The 15,806-nt window shown below is 36.2% G+C and overlaps 1 protein-coding gene across 9 annotated transcripts in view; it reads right to left on the reverse strand.

Moving 5' to 3' along the window:
• The window catches only part of NCOA2 (nuclear receptor coactivator 2), a 185,948-nt gene that overhangs the window by 68,095 nt on the left and 102,047 nt on the right, over positions 1 to 15,806 (reverse strand). For all 9 annotated transcript variants that reach the window (XM_027725418.2, XM_027725421.2, XM_027725424.2 and 6 more), the window contains 2 exons: positions 8,808 to 8,909; positions 7,768 to 7,940 (listed from right to left, as the gene is read on the reverse strand). In XM_027725418.2, coding sequence (XP_027581219.1) covers positions 7,768 to 7,940; positions 8,808 to 8,890 — 256 coding nt within the window. In that variant the 5' untranslated portion in view covers positions 8,891 to 8,909. The remainder of the gene's footprint in view (positions 1 to 7,767; positions 7,941 to 8,807; positions 8,910 to 15,806) is intronic.

Consider the following 15,806-nt stretch of genomic DNA (forward strand, 5'->3'; position numbering starts at 1 on the left):
TGTTGTGTGTAAATATTATATTATTGCTTTTCAGGCTGCAGTCTTTAAAAAGAAAAGGTAAAAGCTATGTAACAAAAGCTATAATAGATGATCTTGACTGAAGTATCATCACTACTCTCAGTGAATTAATTTTACTTGCTTTACATGCTGCTGAGATTAGTACGTTGCATTCACTAATCTAAATCACAGAGCAAGATCTGGTGTTCTACAGCCAGCACCTTTTAGATGCAAACGTTCCAGCTGCAAGAGACTACAAACACAATCATTAAGACTCGAAGCAGAAGGCTCTAATCCTTCCTTAACCCCTAAGCTCAGTATTTATTTTTTAGCACCTAAACTCAGTATTTGTTACTGACCAGACACCTCTAAAGACAGAGCAGCTGGTGAGAAACATCAGACTCAAAGCTTAGTTCATATTGTGGAGGGCTGGCTGTCAACCTGTATTTCTGTATTTTATTTTTCCCTCAAATTAAAAATCTAAATGAATTTATGATGTTTACAGTTAATAAGAGATTACATGATAAAATGCAAAAAAACCCCAAACGAACTTGTAAAGTTTTGAGGTTTAAAGTGTTCGGTGACAATTTAAATGAAGTCTAAGAACAATACATTTATCTGAAAGAAGGCAGCTTCCAAAATTCCAATTTTCAGGAAGCGATGCCTCCATTCCTCTTACGCAAGACATTTTTTTACACTCTCAGGAGTACATAGACCATTATATGATCATTACATATTAAAGTTTTGGTTTAGTTACTTCAATGAAAATATTCCTGGGAAGAAAAAGAGGGAACACTTGACGCATATGCCCCAAATCAGGTTAAATATAGGAGAAGCAGCTCAATCCTTTATAGCATTCCCCAGCATCGGTATTATAGATCACAACCACTTACACCACAATCATCTTTGCAGCTATAGAATATAAAGTAAACAACCATGCTCTGCTAGTTTGAATTCTTTTTTTTCTCTTGGTCACTTAGAAGTTACGAAAGAAAACAAAATAAAGATCAAAGAAAAGCAGAATACAAGTAGGATGCAAAGTAAACAAGAAAGTTTTCCTGTACTACCTGCCAATAATGACTATTTCTACTTGAAAAAGGCCACTATCTTAACAATTAAGAATAACATTTAGTTTCTCTTCAACTTTGAGCCATAACTTGGAGTCAAAGCTGACATTTCTGGTCTAAAACTTCAAGGAAATTTTCTCTAGAACAGAAGTCATCCACCATCGGCTAAGTTCAAGTATAAGTACCTAGATTTTACACTGGTTTCACAATTCTGATTATCAGTTTGATGATTATTTTTGTCTGTTTTCTTGAAGCAAGAGAATCATAGAATCACAGACTAATTTGGGTTGAAAGGAAGATTTAAAGATCACTTAGTCCACCCCTCCTGCCATGGGCAGGGACATCTCTCACTAGACCAGGTTGCTCAAAGCTCTATTCAACCTGGCCTTGAACACTTCCAGGGATGGTGTATCCACAACTTCCCTGGGAAACCTGTTCCAGTGCCTCACTGACCTTCATTGTAAAAAATTCCTTCCTTATATCCAAGTTATATCTACTCTCTTTTAGCTTAAAACCATTGCCCCTTGTCCTGGCACCACAGGTCTCAGCAAAAAGTCCCTCTTTATCTTTCTTCTAAGTCCCCTTTATATATCGAAAGGCTGCAATAACGTCTCCCCAGAGCCTTCTCCACTCTAGGCTGAAAAATCCCCCAATCTTAATAGTTTGAGCCCAGTGTAGACACAGCTATAAGTCGTAAAGATGCCTTCAGCTACTTCTTTCATAAGTAATATTAATTAAATTATAACACTGTTTCCACAGGAAACTATTAGTATAGTTAAAATGCCTTATGTGTAGATAAGGTCTAAGCCAACTATTCTGCATGATACGCAATTCTAGTAAAACAAGCAAACCCCACAAAGTTTCCCAGTTGATGGGTCTGCTGGTTAACGACTACTTTTCATCAGAGTCAGAAAAGAAACTGATGGTCCGCACTATCTAAAACAAGTTTTAAATTCTTCAGGGAATCAGCAGCTCTCTGGAGGCGTGCAAATAGTAAAGTCAACATAAACTGGATATTCAGCCAAAAAGCTTTACCATGTACAGAGGAAGATCAAAGACACTCTTAGTGCATCACTCTCAGCTGTAGGTAGGGGAGACAGCAAAGCAAGTTCAGTAACAGATTTTTTTTTTTTGTAAATACTCTGCATAAATTCCTTGACTTCACAGCACAAATTCCTCTGACACTTAATTCAGTCTTAAAATCCTATCAGGCTGAAAGTATGGCATATACAAATAATAATAGCCATGCAGATATCCTTAGAAAAAATAAGTTAAAAATTGGCATAAAATTTAAATAGTTCATCTCAAACATGATTAATATAAAAATATAATTACAGTAACATTGACCCAGTAAAATATTTGCAAAACAAAACCCAACAAACAAAAAATCTGCATATGCTCTTGTTTTAATATCCTGATTTGGCAAGATATTTATGCACATAATTTTAAACCTTTAAGTAGTTCCACTGACTTAACAGGGATTACTCATCTGCTTAAAGTTAGGCAGTTGCTTAAATACCTTGTGAAATATAGATCTAAATTCAGATCTGACAAATTCAAAGTAGCAGCAGCCAAAGCAATACCTCATTACAGCTTTAAGGCCAGGTTGTTTTCATTTAGCAAGCACTTTTACTTGCATACTGGCGCTGGAGGCAACAATAGACTATCTGCTGGAGTGACCCTGTGATTACATAGTACTGCTACAGGGAAGCAAAAACTGGTTTTGCTATCAAATGCGAAACCAGAAAAAGAAGACAAATATGATTAACAACAAGCCTTCTTTAAAAGTTCATACAGGTTCCACAGCTCCTGAATGTCTCTCTTCATCAAGTACTTCTTCTCTCAACATTATTTAGCTTTCGCATAGTGATTCATTCTGTCCAAGGTCTGTCTTTTAAGGCTATTCTGAAAACTAGATCTGTCAACTCAAAAGTGTACATTAATAGCTAGACTGATATTCACCACCCTGATATTCCTTCCCTGAACTACTGAAAAGCTGATCTACAGAACACAAAACCTCTTCAGAAACTGGTGACACATGAAAACTGGACTCTGCAGGAAAACTGAAGTGACACAGAATCACATCTGAGGATACTTTAGCACAGTAGGTTATATCTCACCATATGTAAATCTAAATGAGACAGGTGGATGCCATCTTAAAAAAAGGCTACAGAATACAGGCATGGAGAGCAGAAGGAGAGAAATAAGAGATGGAGACCTAGAGTTTAATAAAAGGTACTCAGGCGACTTGAGAAAAAACCCAAAACATGTCTTGTACTTGATGTCAGGACACATTCTTCAGCACTCCAACTGAAGGGGTCAGAGGAGACTGCTTAGCTAGAGAAACTGCTGAAGAAGCTCAAGGTGATCTTCAGTACCCTCTGTACCTACTGCATTGCTGATATTCAAAGAACAGAGTAAAAGCACAACTAGATAATGAAGAAAAGGAAGTCTCAAAGCCTGAACCAGGAGATGTTCAAACAGTGAAATGTAAAAAATAGTCTGCTTTAAAATGTGAGCTATTTACCTGCCAAGACTGAGGCTAGCATGACATATAAGAGAAGCTTTAAACTAAGGGCAAGGGTTTAATTTTTATAACCTGCTCTATACTCTAAAGGGGAGGAAAAAAAAAAGAAAGCGAAATAGAGACAAATCAAAAAATAATGAGAAAATAAACCACTAACGTAATGTGAGGAGTCAGGCAGATGACAAGGAAAAGGACTACTGTTGGAATAAAATCAAATGAGATTGATATGAAACAGTTCAATTTATTGTCAACTAAGGAAGAAGAAAATTCAGATTTCTTTTAGTTGCTGTCAGGATTTTGTTGTCTTCAAATATGAAAACATTTTTAACAGTAGTTATACAACTGAAATTAATGTCTTAAGTGCTGAAGTTTCTTCTTAAAATAAGGCAGGATCCTAAAATCAATCAGACACTATTTTGCTAAACTTACTTCTTCTTAATTACAATGAAATGGCTTTATAGTTCCTTGGGTGTCTCTGGCATATAAAGGAATGTTTATTCCCAGTGGTCTTTAGACTTGCCTAAAGCAAGCTTTTTAAATTAAGCACGTGCAAATCAGAACTTCTGTGCTTGTACACATCTGTGTACATTATGAACACACCTGCAACATATATGACTATTACTCCTTCAAAGTAACTTAACATAGATTGAAAATAAAAGGAGAGCTTACACTTCCATGACCATGTAACACAACCATAAAATCACCATTTCATATCACTTTTATACTATAAATAAAAAACAGAATGTTGCTAAAGTGCTTGAAACACAAGTCTCAAATCCCCACTAGAAATATCCACTTAAGATTTACATGAATATAACTTCTGTTTCATCTTCATGCTAAAATAATAATTTTTCATCTCCTCTGGACATTCTCAAATCTCTATCCAATCAGTGTAATCATATGATTAAAGCCCTCGGTAGAAAATTTTGTAAAGGAAACATTTCAAACCCCAGATTAAAACTGCATGCAATGGTTACATCTACCATATATCTTTAATTCTTTTAATGAATTCAGCTTTACGCATATATTTATAACTTGCTTTCAAATTGTAATAAACTGAATCGCTAACATACCACAACTTAGGAATCTTTGAAGTATATACTGTGAGAAATGATGTAAAGATAACAGATAAAGTATTGCAAATATACATTTGCATATCAAATAGTTCAGGATAACATTATACTAAATTATAGAGTATTACTAAAGCAAAAATCTATTACTTTTTTGAGCTACCAGCCCAGCAAGCTTGACATGGGAAATGAACATCAATCTGCATTTCACCCTTCCTTGTTTTCCTTCCTAGAATCTAGAATAAAGTCTTGTTGTCAAATCTCAGTAGCAGCTATAAAACTTGTGGCTTTACTAGGTATTTATAACTGACTCTGCTTTCATAAGTAATTAGACCTTCATGTGCAATTCTATTTATAGATGAAAAAGAAAAGTAGAAAAGAATTTCTAGTATTTATTTAAAAAAACCTAAACTCTTTACTAAACCTTCAATATAATAAAACTACAGATTAAGTTTTCACTGTTTTTATCTAATATGCCTCGGAAGAAATGCAGAGCAAACCCACTGTGTGAAAACTGAGCCATCTTAATTTGTCCATGTTAGTGTAGAATCACTCCAGAGTTTCAGGACATTCATTTAGTTTTCATTCTCCTACAGGTATTCTGCATATCACTAAAAATCAACAAAACATCTTAACTGTAAGAAAATATTATTTTTAACCTGAGTTTCATGGCACTTTGTGCAATTATAGTATTATTTTAATGATTTTTGTTTTAGAAATACATAATACAAGTGTTTGACCATTGTAAAGGTCTTCTAACAGGTCTTGGTAGCGGAAAAGATTTGGAACAACCTGAAAGTTAATAATTTAAATGATGAATATATATAAGTACAGGATTCCTAATGTGAGGTGATAAACTACCTATAAAACCTGAGAGAACAATAGTAATAGTGTCACTAGGTCTTCAACCTGTTTGCATTGACTATGTCAGGTTTTTTGTGGTGTTCAACAAAAGTATAGGTGTACTGTTCATGCAGTTTGGATGTTTACTATATGAGACATATTTGTTGAGGAAATTCCTGTTCCAAAACAATACTGCATTTCAGAGAATGCTGTCATTCTAATTTTTCTTAAAAGGAAAAGCCTTTAAAATTTGCTTTTACAACAGAATTAGCTTCTATGTAGGAATAGGTATCAAACCTTTAATCAGTTTAAAGGAATAATTTCAAGCATTCTCATCTTTGCATCTAGACTCTGGGATGCTACTAATGACCACCTTGAAGGTCCCCGTATTTTGTAATGCCCCTTAAAGAGGCTTAAAGTCAACCTGTATCAGCTACAACCTTCATGCAAACACCCAAACAGTTACTAGAACATCTAATTATTATCAACTGCAGAACCTTGCGTAACAAACCAACATCATAAAGAGTAATTTAGTGTCTTTATTGCTCAAGGATGGCAAACTACTTCTACTTCTTGAAATAAATTCATAGCATTTAGTCTGTGTTTAGAATTGTATATTCAGTTGCTTTTGCAATAAGACTTTATGAGCTTAAAGTGCACATTCACCTTTGGTACAATTCTCGCCCATGATGACTTCAATAACTTACACGTAACCTGGTCTGACGAGTGTGAATATTTTATAACAATATGAAAACTGTTTTCATGATATTGAACTGAACAACGAAACCCTGGATTTGAGAAAGTTAACCTCGATTACCTAGAGCCAGATTTTCAAATTAGATTTTCAAGAACTGCTAACAGAATGACCAAGTAGACTAGCAGATTTTAATTTGTGCACCCACTACTCAAGAAAACAAATTTTTTTGTCCTTATCCCTTTCTCAGGTTCAGATAAGGAGTACGTGTCTCTTGGTGACAGCAAAACAATAATTTAAAAATAAATTTGAGAAAAGGATGAAGAAAATTAGGGGAAAAGAGTATCTCAAAAGCCAGCAAGGTGCAAGACAATGATGGACATTGTGCCAGGTTAATAAGCATACTTCTATTATGGGGCATGGCAACATCACTAGAATATCCACTTTAAAAATCATAGCAACCTAATAGGAATAAGAAGAGAACAAGCTGAGAAATAGGAACACTCCCTAAGATTAATCAGTTAGAGCCACTTTGGAGGTAGCTGACGTAATTTGACACCTTCCACTTAGCTTTGAATAGACTAATGTCTAAAGCTGGAGATCTACTTATATACTTGTTTTAGAAATGAATATGTATGCAACAAGTAATCTCCGCTTTATAACTTCATACATACAGCATGGAAAAGGAAGCAATATTTTACCACAGAAATCACAGAATACTGAAAAACTGAAAGATGTATAACGTGTTTGAAAACCAAAGGAACCACTCTAAACACAGTTCACAAAGAGATCTTCTACATTAAAAGAAAAATTATATGCACCCACTTCAAGAATTTGAATCTGCCCCAAACACCTGCAGTGCTATTCATGCCTGCCCAGACAGACCTGTGCCACAAAACCCACTTCCAAAAATTTAAAGCTTCTAGAAGATTTGGGTTTTCTCTTTGAATAGGAAATATATCAAAAGAAAAGAAATACAAAACTAATCTTCTAGACAAAGAACAGGAAGAAAACTGTCACGTTCTCTGGTTTACATTTATAACAGGACCCTATCTAGAGATTAGAATAGTTTCAAATCTATTGTAGTCGAGGATATGATGTCATCATTTAAAGGACGCAGATAATTTAGTCCACAATATCTATTCATACCAACAAAAGAAAGCAAAAAGGGGTACGCAGAACATTTACATACCCCACTCTCCTAGATTATTCCTCTTCTGCATGGATTCATCATCCATGTTTGAGTATGTAAGTAGTCTTTTATTTTCCCCAAAGCCATCTGCTAGTTTAACTTTCGTGAAAGCACAAGTTATTTCAATTCCATTAGGTACACATATCAGACTGATTGATTTTCTCTCTTTCTAAGCAATTTTCGGTGAAGCTTATTTTTAAAATACTGAATATGACACTTAACACATTCCGTTCACGTGACATTACAGCATTTTCCGCTACTGATCAATGAAAAACATGGGAATTGGCTAAAGAAAAGCTGAATTGACTATCAGCTTTGCCAAAAATAAAATCATAATCAACACAAAATATTCCAAGTAAATTAATTAGTCTTCTTACCTTGTTCTTTTATTTGACGAATTTGCTTCACAGTTTCTTTCAAGATTGCACATTTGTCAGGTTTAAAGTGAAAGTTGTCAATATCATTAAAATTTGCAAAAATCAGCTCTGCAAGTTCTTCTATATATTTATTCTCTTGCTCACGATTGCGTTTCTCAGTGCTTCTTTTAGGGCTGAAAGAGGAGTTTACAAAAATCTTGTCTTTAATGTCAGTTTGCCTGCCTTCTGGCCAGCTCAAAGATGATTTCAAAAGGTTTGACAGTAGTTTAACAAAATCAGAGACAAAACTGCCCTCTCTCACAACAAAAATATAACTCACAAGTTTTTCTCAAGCAGAAAAGGTTTCCTCTGGAACAAGGAAAGGAACACTAGAAAAGACATTACATATTTTTTCACAGCAGTCATGTTTTTGTTTCAAAAGAGACTTGGGATTTGAAATTCACAACACAAGACTAACTGGGAGGTGTGGGGTGGATTTGAACACTTAGTTATTCCCTCCATGGTACTGAGAATTCAAGGAGTATCGTATAGTGATGGTGTATGAAAAAATAAAACAGCTTAAAAAGTTAAATCAAGGAAAGCCATACTACCTACATCCGAGTGAATTTATAGCAGTCATAAGAAAAGATGATGAATGAGTTGTTATTCTTTAAAATTTTTTGTGTTAGCAATACAACTTCTTTAAAACTGAATAATATTTTTCCAGGTCCTGATTATAATGTACAAGAGAGGTAGTAAAAAAAAAATATATCTCAGATTGCCAATATGAGTGACTGAAGACTCCCTGAACTGACTAGCCAAAAAAGATTTTTACATATCTCCTAAACTGTCACCAAAATTTTCCATTTTGGCATGACACTGGATTCAAAATAAACAAACAAATAATACTAAGAGAGAATAGTCCCCATCCCAGAAGTAGTTTGGTACTGACTTCTCTTCTCAAGAATGTTGTTCGTTATTTTCTAACCGAAAAATATACGCAAATCTAACATTTTTTCAACTCTTTCTCGCTCAGCATCTTCAGAAGTAAATGGTCTAACCTGGGTCCAAGCTGATCGGGATCCTTGCGTTTTCTTGACTCTGGTCTGGATGGGTCAGAGGTATTTTCTCCCATCCCACTCATCTTGAACACATATCAGCAACTAAAAGGAAGAAAGAGCAAGAAAGGGTTATGGTGGAAAAACTCTGTTCATATTTCCAAGATTCTCATTCCATGATCAACTCAGATTTTACTTGGCAAATCTATCATTCGAAATAGAGTTTATTTGAAAGGTACCAAAAAAACCACTGTGTTTATGACTCCACAAAATGCTACATAAAAGTCCTTTGGAAGAAAATTTGTGATGGGTAAGCAAAGCGTCATCATCTCTTTGATTGTTACCAGTTGTGTAAGAACAGATAAGTACGTATTGTGCCTGGACTGCTGAATTTTCATGGCAAATTTGCAAGGTTGAACGAGGAAAGACAAAGGAAAAGTCATAGTGCCACACAACAAGAAAAACACAACAGAATTGAAATACATGAAATAAAACGCGTCCCAGCTACATAAAAAGGTATCACAAGCAGCTTTAGTTAAAAAACAGAAGATAATGCTTGCACATGTACATGTACAAAATTGGAGAAACAGAACATCTGTCAACACTAGAAACCACTGAGGAACTGATAAATATTTTGTACATATAATCTACCTCATAAGGAGAATAACTTGCCAAGCTATCAAGCTTGACAACTTGAGCAATAATTTGTGCAATAAGCAGTCTGAGGAAGTCCTGCCCTGCTCCTGGCTGTCTGTTGCCCTATGCAACATAGAAGCACATGAAACTCGCCTACCTCAGGTTACACACTCCTTAATAAGTACCAATATTCTGGAGGCACAAAACACCATTACAAAGGACAAGGGAGATGATGTAAACAATCAAAAAGCTCATGCAAGACAGGGCAGTCCCAGTTCGCCATCTGCCTAGTTGCTGCCGGTTTTGAAAGGATGATGGCAGAGAGACGTTGCCAGACATTTCAGAGAGCTCCTGTACGGTTCAGGATTATCAGAAAAATAAACATGAGGGTCACGAAGGAGGTGAGTGTACTCAGGAGGTGATTCATACCATGCTAAAGTATGAGCTGGAGCCTGTCATTCTATGACCACTTTCACACTGGCATAAAGTGGAAATCAGATATCAAAACAAGGGAGTTCACCACCTGCTTCAAGACCTTCATTTCTGTCCTACCAGGTCCCTTCCCTCCGCTGGCCTGGTCAGCTGTGCACTGAACTTAATGAGGGAAGTGCTGGGGATTAAAGATGCAGTCCCCTTCTTTTTTTCTTTTAGACATTTTTTAAAATCTAACAGTTTATGTGTTGGTAATCAGATGGTCACACTGGAAATCTTAGTTTTCCCAGTGAACCAACTGAGTGAAAATATTGCAGATATTGGCAGAAACAGCCCAGACATTAAGGTCCAAGCAGTTCTGCAGGGACGCTGAGAAAGGCTACTCTTTGAAACCTGAGCAAGGAAATGAAGATTTGGAGCCATCTCAGATTCAGGAGTGATCACCACCTAACTTTTTCCTAAATAAAAAACAAAAATTAAAAATCATTAATTTGTGCCAAAAACACTTTTTTAACCAGTTTGAGAAGAAAGTGGAGTAGTTTTCCTTTTTCTAGATACTGGCCAAGTTCCGTGAAAAAGACTGTATGATGCCTAAAACATATAGCTTCCAGATGGTCTTTGACATGGATGGTGTAAGATTCTATTTAAAAAGTATCTGGATTATCTTTTTCTCTATTGAGTCTATACAAGCATACGTATACATCTACACGTACATACATGCTGCCATCATTTTGAGAAGAAGCCACTGTAAGAAGGCCCTAGTTCTGTGGTGGAGCAGAGCTGAACTCTCAAAGGGAAGATGTACCATCACAACCTCCGTCATTCTGAACTTGCTGGAGAACTCTCAGTGACTTCATCAGGGCATTCACAGAGCCACGCCAACGCCAACCGTACTGCAGAGCATGAAACATCTACCACAGTCTCCAGTGTGGTCTGTGACACTGGCTGTTCCTTAAGAACTACATATTTTCAAGGATTTCTAGCCCCAGCAGACATTCACATCGTAATTTATCCAAGTATAGGAGTAGAAATACACATTCATCTACTGGGAGCTAAGCACTTTCTTGAAAATATGCAATTTCATAAGTATCACAAGCAGAGCTTCAAGGAAGAAGCAAGATGTTATTGAAGGAAACTGTGACAATAATTAAAGAGAAGCTGTGAGGAGACCGCATTTCCATGTCTCTGTCCAAGGAGAGCTGGAACTGTCCCCGGGGCTCTATTCCAGAGAGTAAATTTCTCACTGACCAGAGCAAGAAAAGTCATGAGCATGATGAAAGTTGTATATTCCCAGATCTGATCTCTGAGCCAAACTCAGATGGTGATCTAAAGTTCAGAAGAACAATTAGGCTGTGGAATCCCTTCATTTCTTATGCTTCCCAAGTAATACCTGAGAAATGTAGATCAGCTAACTATTTTTCTTGAGAAAAGCAAGTACAACAATTAATGAAAGCCTGTCAAACATCCAATTGACATCATCTCACCCCTCTTGCCCTCCAAGTAGTACAAAGGTAAACATTTAGAGTGGACATCCCCCTCCAATTCCCCTTCCTCCCCAAGAAAGCATATAGTAACAGTTACTGACAGCTTTCCCACCTACTCTGTCAGGCTTACTTCAGAGGGAAGTTGTATTTTTGCAGAAACCAAAGTTTAACCAGTAGCTCTGCCAATGCATAGCTCAATTCTTCTTGCATTCACACTAGATGCTATCCTGTAGGAATTCCACTAGGCCTACGTTATCAGCCTTTGGAGGACACATTAAAACTCATCTCCCACCATAAACTCTAAACTTCATCCTTTTTGTATTGAAGGGAACCAAAGCGGTATCATAATTATGAAACCAGTACCTTCTTCTGTCCTTATTAAACACAGTAAGTGGTTCTAAACAGATAATTTATGTATTTATTTTATTTTGTTTGCACTAAACAGGCCATTACATCTTTGTTTCAGCAGCATTATCAGTTTGTTCTTAGAATGAGTTACCCATTTCTCTTTCACTCATCATGATTTATTTCTGGAAATCTACCACCTACTAACATATTTGCTCTCTATTCTCCCTTATGTCTTAATTAAAAATCATGTTCTATACCTCAAAGACCTGTATAGGTTGTGCAGTTCCTGCGCTTGTTGGTGCCTGTGCTCCAGAGCAGAATGCAATATCCAGAGTTAGGTGTCTTGGAAAGTGGAGAGCTACACAGATGATATTAAACAATCTACAAAATCTCAGAGGCTACAATGAGTCACTTTTCTGTATCTAGTACAAGGTACTAAAATCAAAAGGATGTGCCCCAGAACTGTCTCCCGAAGAATTTAGGGGCTGACCAGGATAGTTAAAGTTCCTATTCTCTTGAGATTCAAAAACTGAAATCCACTCCCAAGTTAGGAGAAATGAGGAGGAATCAACTTTTAGAAGTTGTGGATAGACTATTCAACAATACTATCTACCAATTAAAGCAGCCAGAAACTGGGTGATGGAGATACAGTTCCCTCTTCACAGAGGGCTTTCAATCCTGTATTTATCACCACACGGGACAGCCTCCTGTGTGTGTAGTAGGCTATCTGCCTGCCAAAACTGGATGTTTATGAAGCAAAAAGGGCAAGGCTGATTAACTCTTGCAGTGTGGGAATATTTAGATGTGTAGTCCATACCACTAAACTCACAAGTAAATAGTTCAAACACTGTCTTAAAATACAGGGATTGAGGTTTGAACCCCTCAGGCTGAGGAGTGTAGCCTCTCTCACCAATGACTCTAACAAGTCGAGTCAAAGAGGTGAGCACTCTCCCAGCTTCCTCATGTCTTTTAAAAAGAAAGCAGCTGTTTTGATTTTTTTCCATGAGCTAATTCACATTGAAGAGCTATGCATACTGCTAGATGAAGATCTCTAGAAGGTTTAGGTACCTCTACAAATTTAATGTGGCACAAGCAAGGAACTAAACCCAAGTTTTTCAGAAGAAAGTACTTCTGGGCACATACAGTACCAAGGAACCCTAGGAAACTTCCAAGCAACAAGTGAAAAATCTCATGGATTTTGATTGAACTAATAGATGAGTTTTAGACAGAGAAATAAACATCTGCAGGTCAGGAGCAGCTAAACTGCATATAATGCTTTTTAGGTTCTGCCCAAACTGCCTCCGTACCCAATAATTTATCTGTATCAAAATTTCTTGGTTATTACGGTTTATTTTAAAATGATAATTTAGGAACTTTTAATATTCTTAAGTTCCTGAACCACTCAGATAATTTCCCAGAGCAAAAAATGAAACTCCCAAATTTGAAGTCTGAATTTTTCCAAGAAACATTACAAATCAAAACTAAAGCCACTGCAAGTAGAATGACAAGTCAGAGACTCAAAGTTTTACTCCAGTAAACTTCCCCTTAAGGGAACTACCTTTGATTAGAAAGCAGTATACATCCTGCTCCTCTGATCTTTTTATACATCTCTGCAGGAATTTTCAGAAAGAAGAAAGATAAAGAAATGGAACATTTCAATCCATTTAATGCTTTAGAAGAAATGGAAGCGTTATATCAGCTCTATCATATGTCTTCTGATACAAAAATCAAAAAATGTAGGTAAGGGTTGTTTAGCATGGTACAAAAAAAAGGATTAACCAAATTGGGAATCAGTAAAAACAAAACCAGCAGTAATCACTGTTTTTGAGGAGAGAGAGAAAAAATGTTTGAAAACGAAAAAAATAGCATCATGATATGTCAGATACTTTACTAAATCAATTTTATTTTGAAAAAAATGTCTTACAAAGTTGAATTTGAACGCATGTCTTGCAGAATGAACTCTCATGGAAGACCAGGCACTCCCTTTTTCATTGTGTAAGTTGTTTGAGAGCTGTACTGCACTCCAAAATACGAACATAATGTCCCACTGTAGAATTAGTATTTTGTCTTCAGTGGTGGTAGCAGATTTTTCTTCTCAATATATATTAAGTTTTTTCTATTTCTCTTAACCAAAAAAAAAACAAACACACTTCCCCCCTCCCCCCCAAAAAAAACCAAACCAAAAACCAAACCAAAACCCCAAACAAACTAATAAAACTGCAACAATAACTAAGAGTTGAACTTCTAATGCTGACTCAGATGCTACTCAAGCTTCAATTCCACTGGGCATGAATGAGCAAGAGAGTAATGGAAAGATAAATACACTCACTGCAGCATTTTCCTACAAGGAAGGAGATAATTAGAGGAGCAGAATTATTATTACTAAAAATACCTAAAGAACTAATTTTAGTCTCCAACAGATGACCCATTCCAATAGGACATCTCAGGTAACTTAATACTTTCTTTCTCTTTACATTTAGGACCAGAGGTGTATTTTCCTTCTCTCTCTATTTCACTACCATAGGCCTAAGCATTCAAAATACTTATAGACAAAATCACTGCCTCATCATTCCAACTGTTAAATGTAAATCAAAACCACTGAAAAATTAAATTTAAAAACTCTAGGATAGTATACATTAGTAATTACATTCACTGACACCTAACCAGTTTTTACCAGATGTTGGGACACTGAAACAATAGAGCCTGAAACACGCTTAAATTCTTTATTTTTTTTTTTGTTATCAGTAATAAAACAATAGTCTCTGCTCTTGTGACGGAACATCCTCCTTTACATCCTCCACCAGCAACTGCTCAAAGTTGAAGTACACAGAGCGACTTAACCTAATTATAAAGCAATAGTAAACATTCATCTTTCAAAAGAGAAAGAAAAAGAGAGGCCCCTGAAGTGGGAGACAAGAAAATATTCAGCACAAATATCACACACAAATTGTGTGAATTTGTAACATCTCTTGTACTCCTCAAACGCCATGAAGGAACATGGCATGCAGAGTAAGCCTTCCAACACTGATTCTTAGCATCAGTGAATTGAGCTAATCATCCAGAGTCACTGTAGAAGAAGATAATGTGCATTTTATCTCTTATCAGAGCAGGCCATCTTCCAAACAAGGCCTTTTAAACTGTCAGATTTATTATAAGCCTAACAAATGCAGTTAAAGAATAAATGAGGATTACACCTTCAAAGCTGCTATTTCAACCTGAAAAGTAGCAAACAAAAGGTAAAGTACCACATAGTGGACAATCAGGTAGCAGTACTATACTGCCACGCTTCCATCCCATCAATACATACAAGCAGTGAACATACAACTGATACATACAGAAACAGTTTATTAAAGTCAGTGTTTTATTGGGTAACAAACACAAAAAATACTGTTTACTGACCAAAAATACTACCAGTCAGTGAAAAGTTTGGCAAAAATTTTCTGTCTCTCATTTAAAAAATAAAAACAGCTCATACTTCTGTGGTTAATTGTTTACTCAAACATACAGCCATTATAGTTACCCCTTTTTTCCTGTGAGGTTGTCATGACTAAAAACCTTTCTTGTCTCGGTTTCAGAAGTATAACTGTACTCCATATAGCATTAATTCTGGTAGAAGCCAGAGGAAAGTTGGAAGCGACACGCAAATTCTGATTCTTCACATTTTTTCCTGCTTATGAATTCTTTTTTCACTGGCTCCATTTCAGAATCAGAAAATATTTAATATTGGTACATACTGCAATCTTCAACTCTTTTGAAGAAGGCAATACTTGCCAGCCACTTTCCCAGGCCTCCAAAGGAAATTGCTGTCAGAGGCGGAATAAGATACTAGATCAGAGGAGGGGTTGCTTTAACTCCCAGCACATTTCATTGTAGCACCTGTCAGAATCCCAATCAGTGAGCTGAGCCCGCCTGCCCCACACCACACTGGGCTTGGAAAAGCGCAGCCATTTTGCACACAAACTTGCTCTTGCACAGGTATTTTGACAAATCCAGAGAGATGTGAATAAACATTTGGAAATTAATAAAGAAATAAGAGGTGAAAATCACAAGAAATAGAAGGAGTAGGGGAAGAAAGACTGCATTATCTGGTAAAATTAAATTT

The sequence above is a fragment of the Pipra filicauda genome, unplaced genomic scaffold (genome assembly GCF_003945595.2).
Source record: "Pipra filicauda isolate LSUMZ 115617 unplaced genomic scaffold, ASM394559v2 scaffold177_size2800117_pilon, whole genome shotgun sequence".
Classification (NCBI taxonomy): Eukaryota; Metazoa; Chordata; class Aves; order Passeriformes; family Pipridae; genus Pipra; species Pipra filicauda.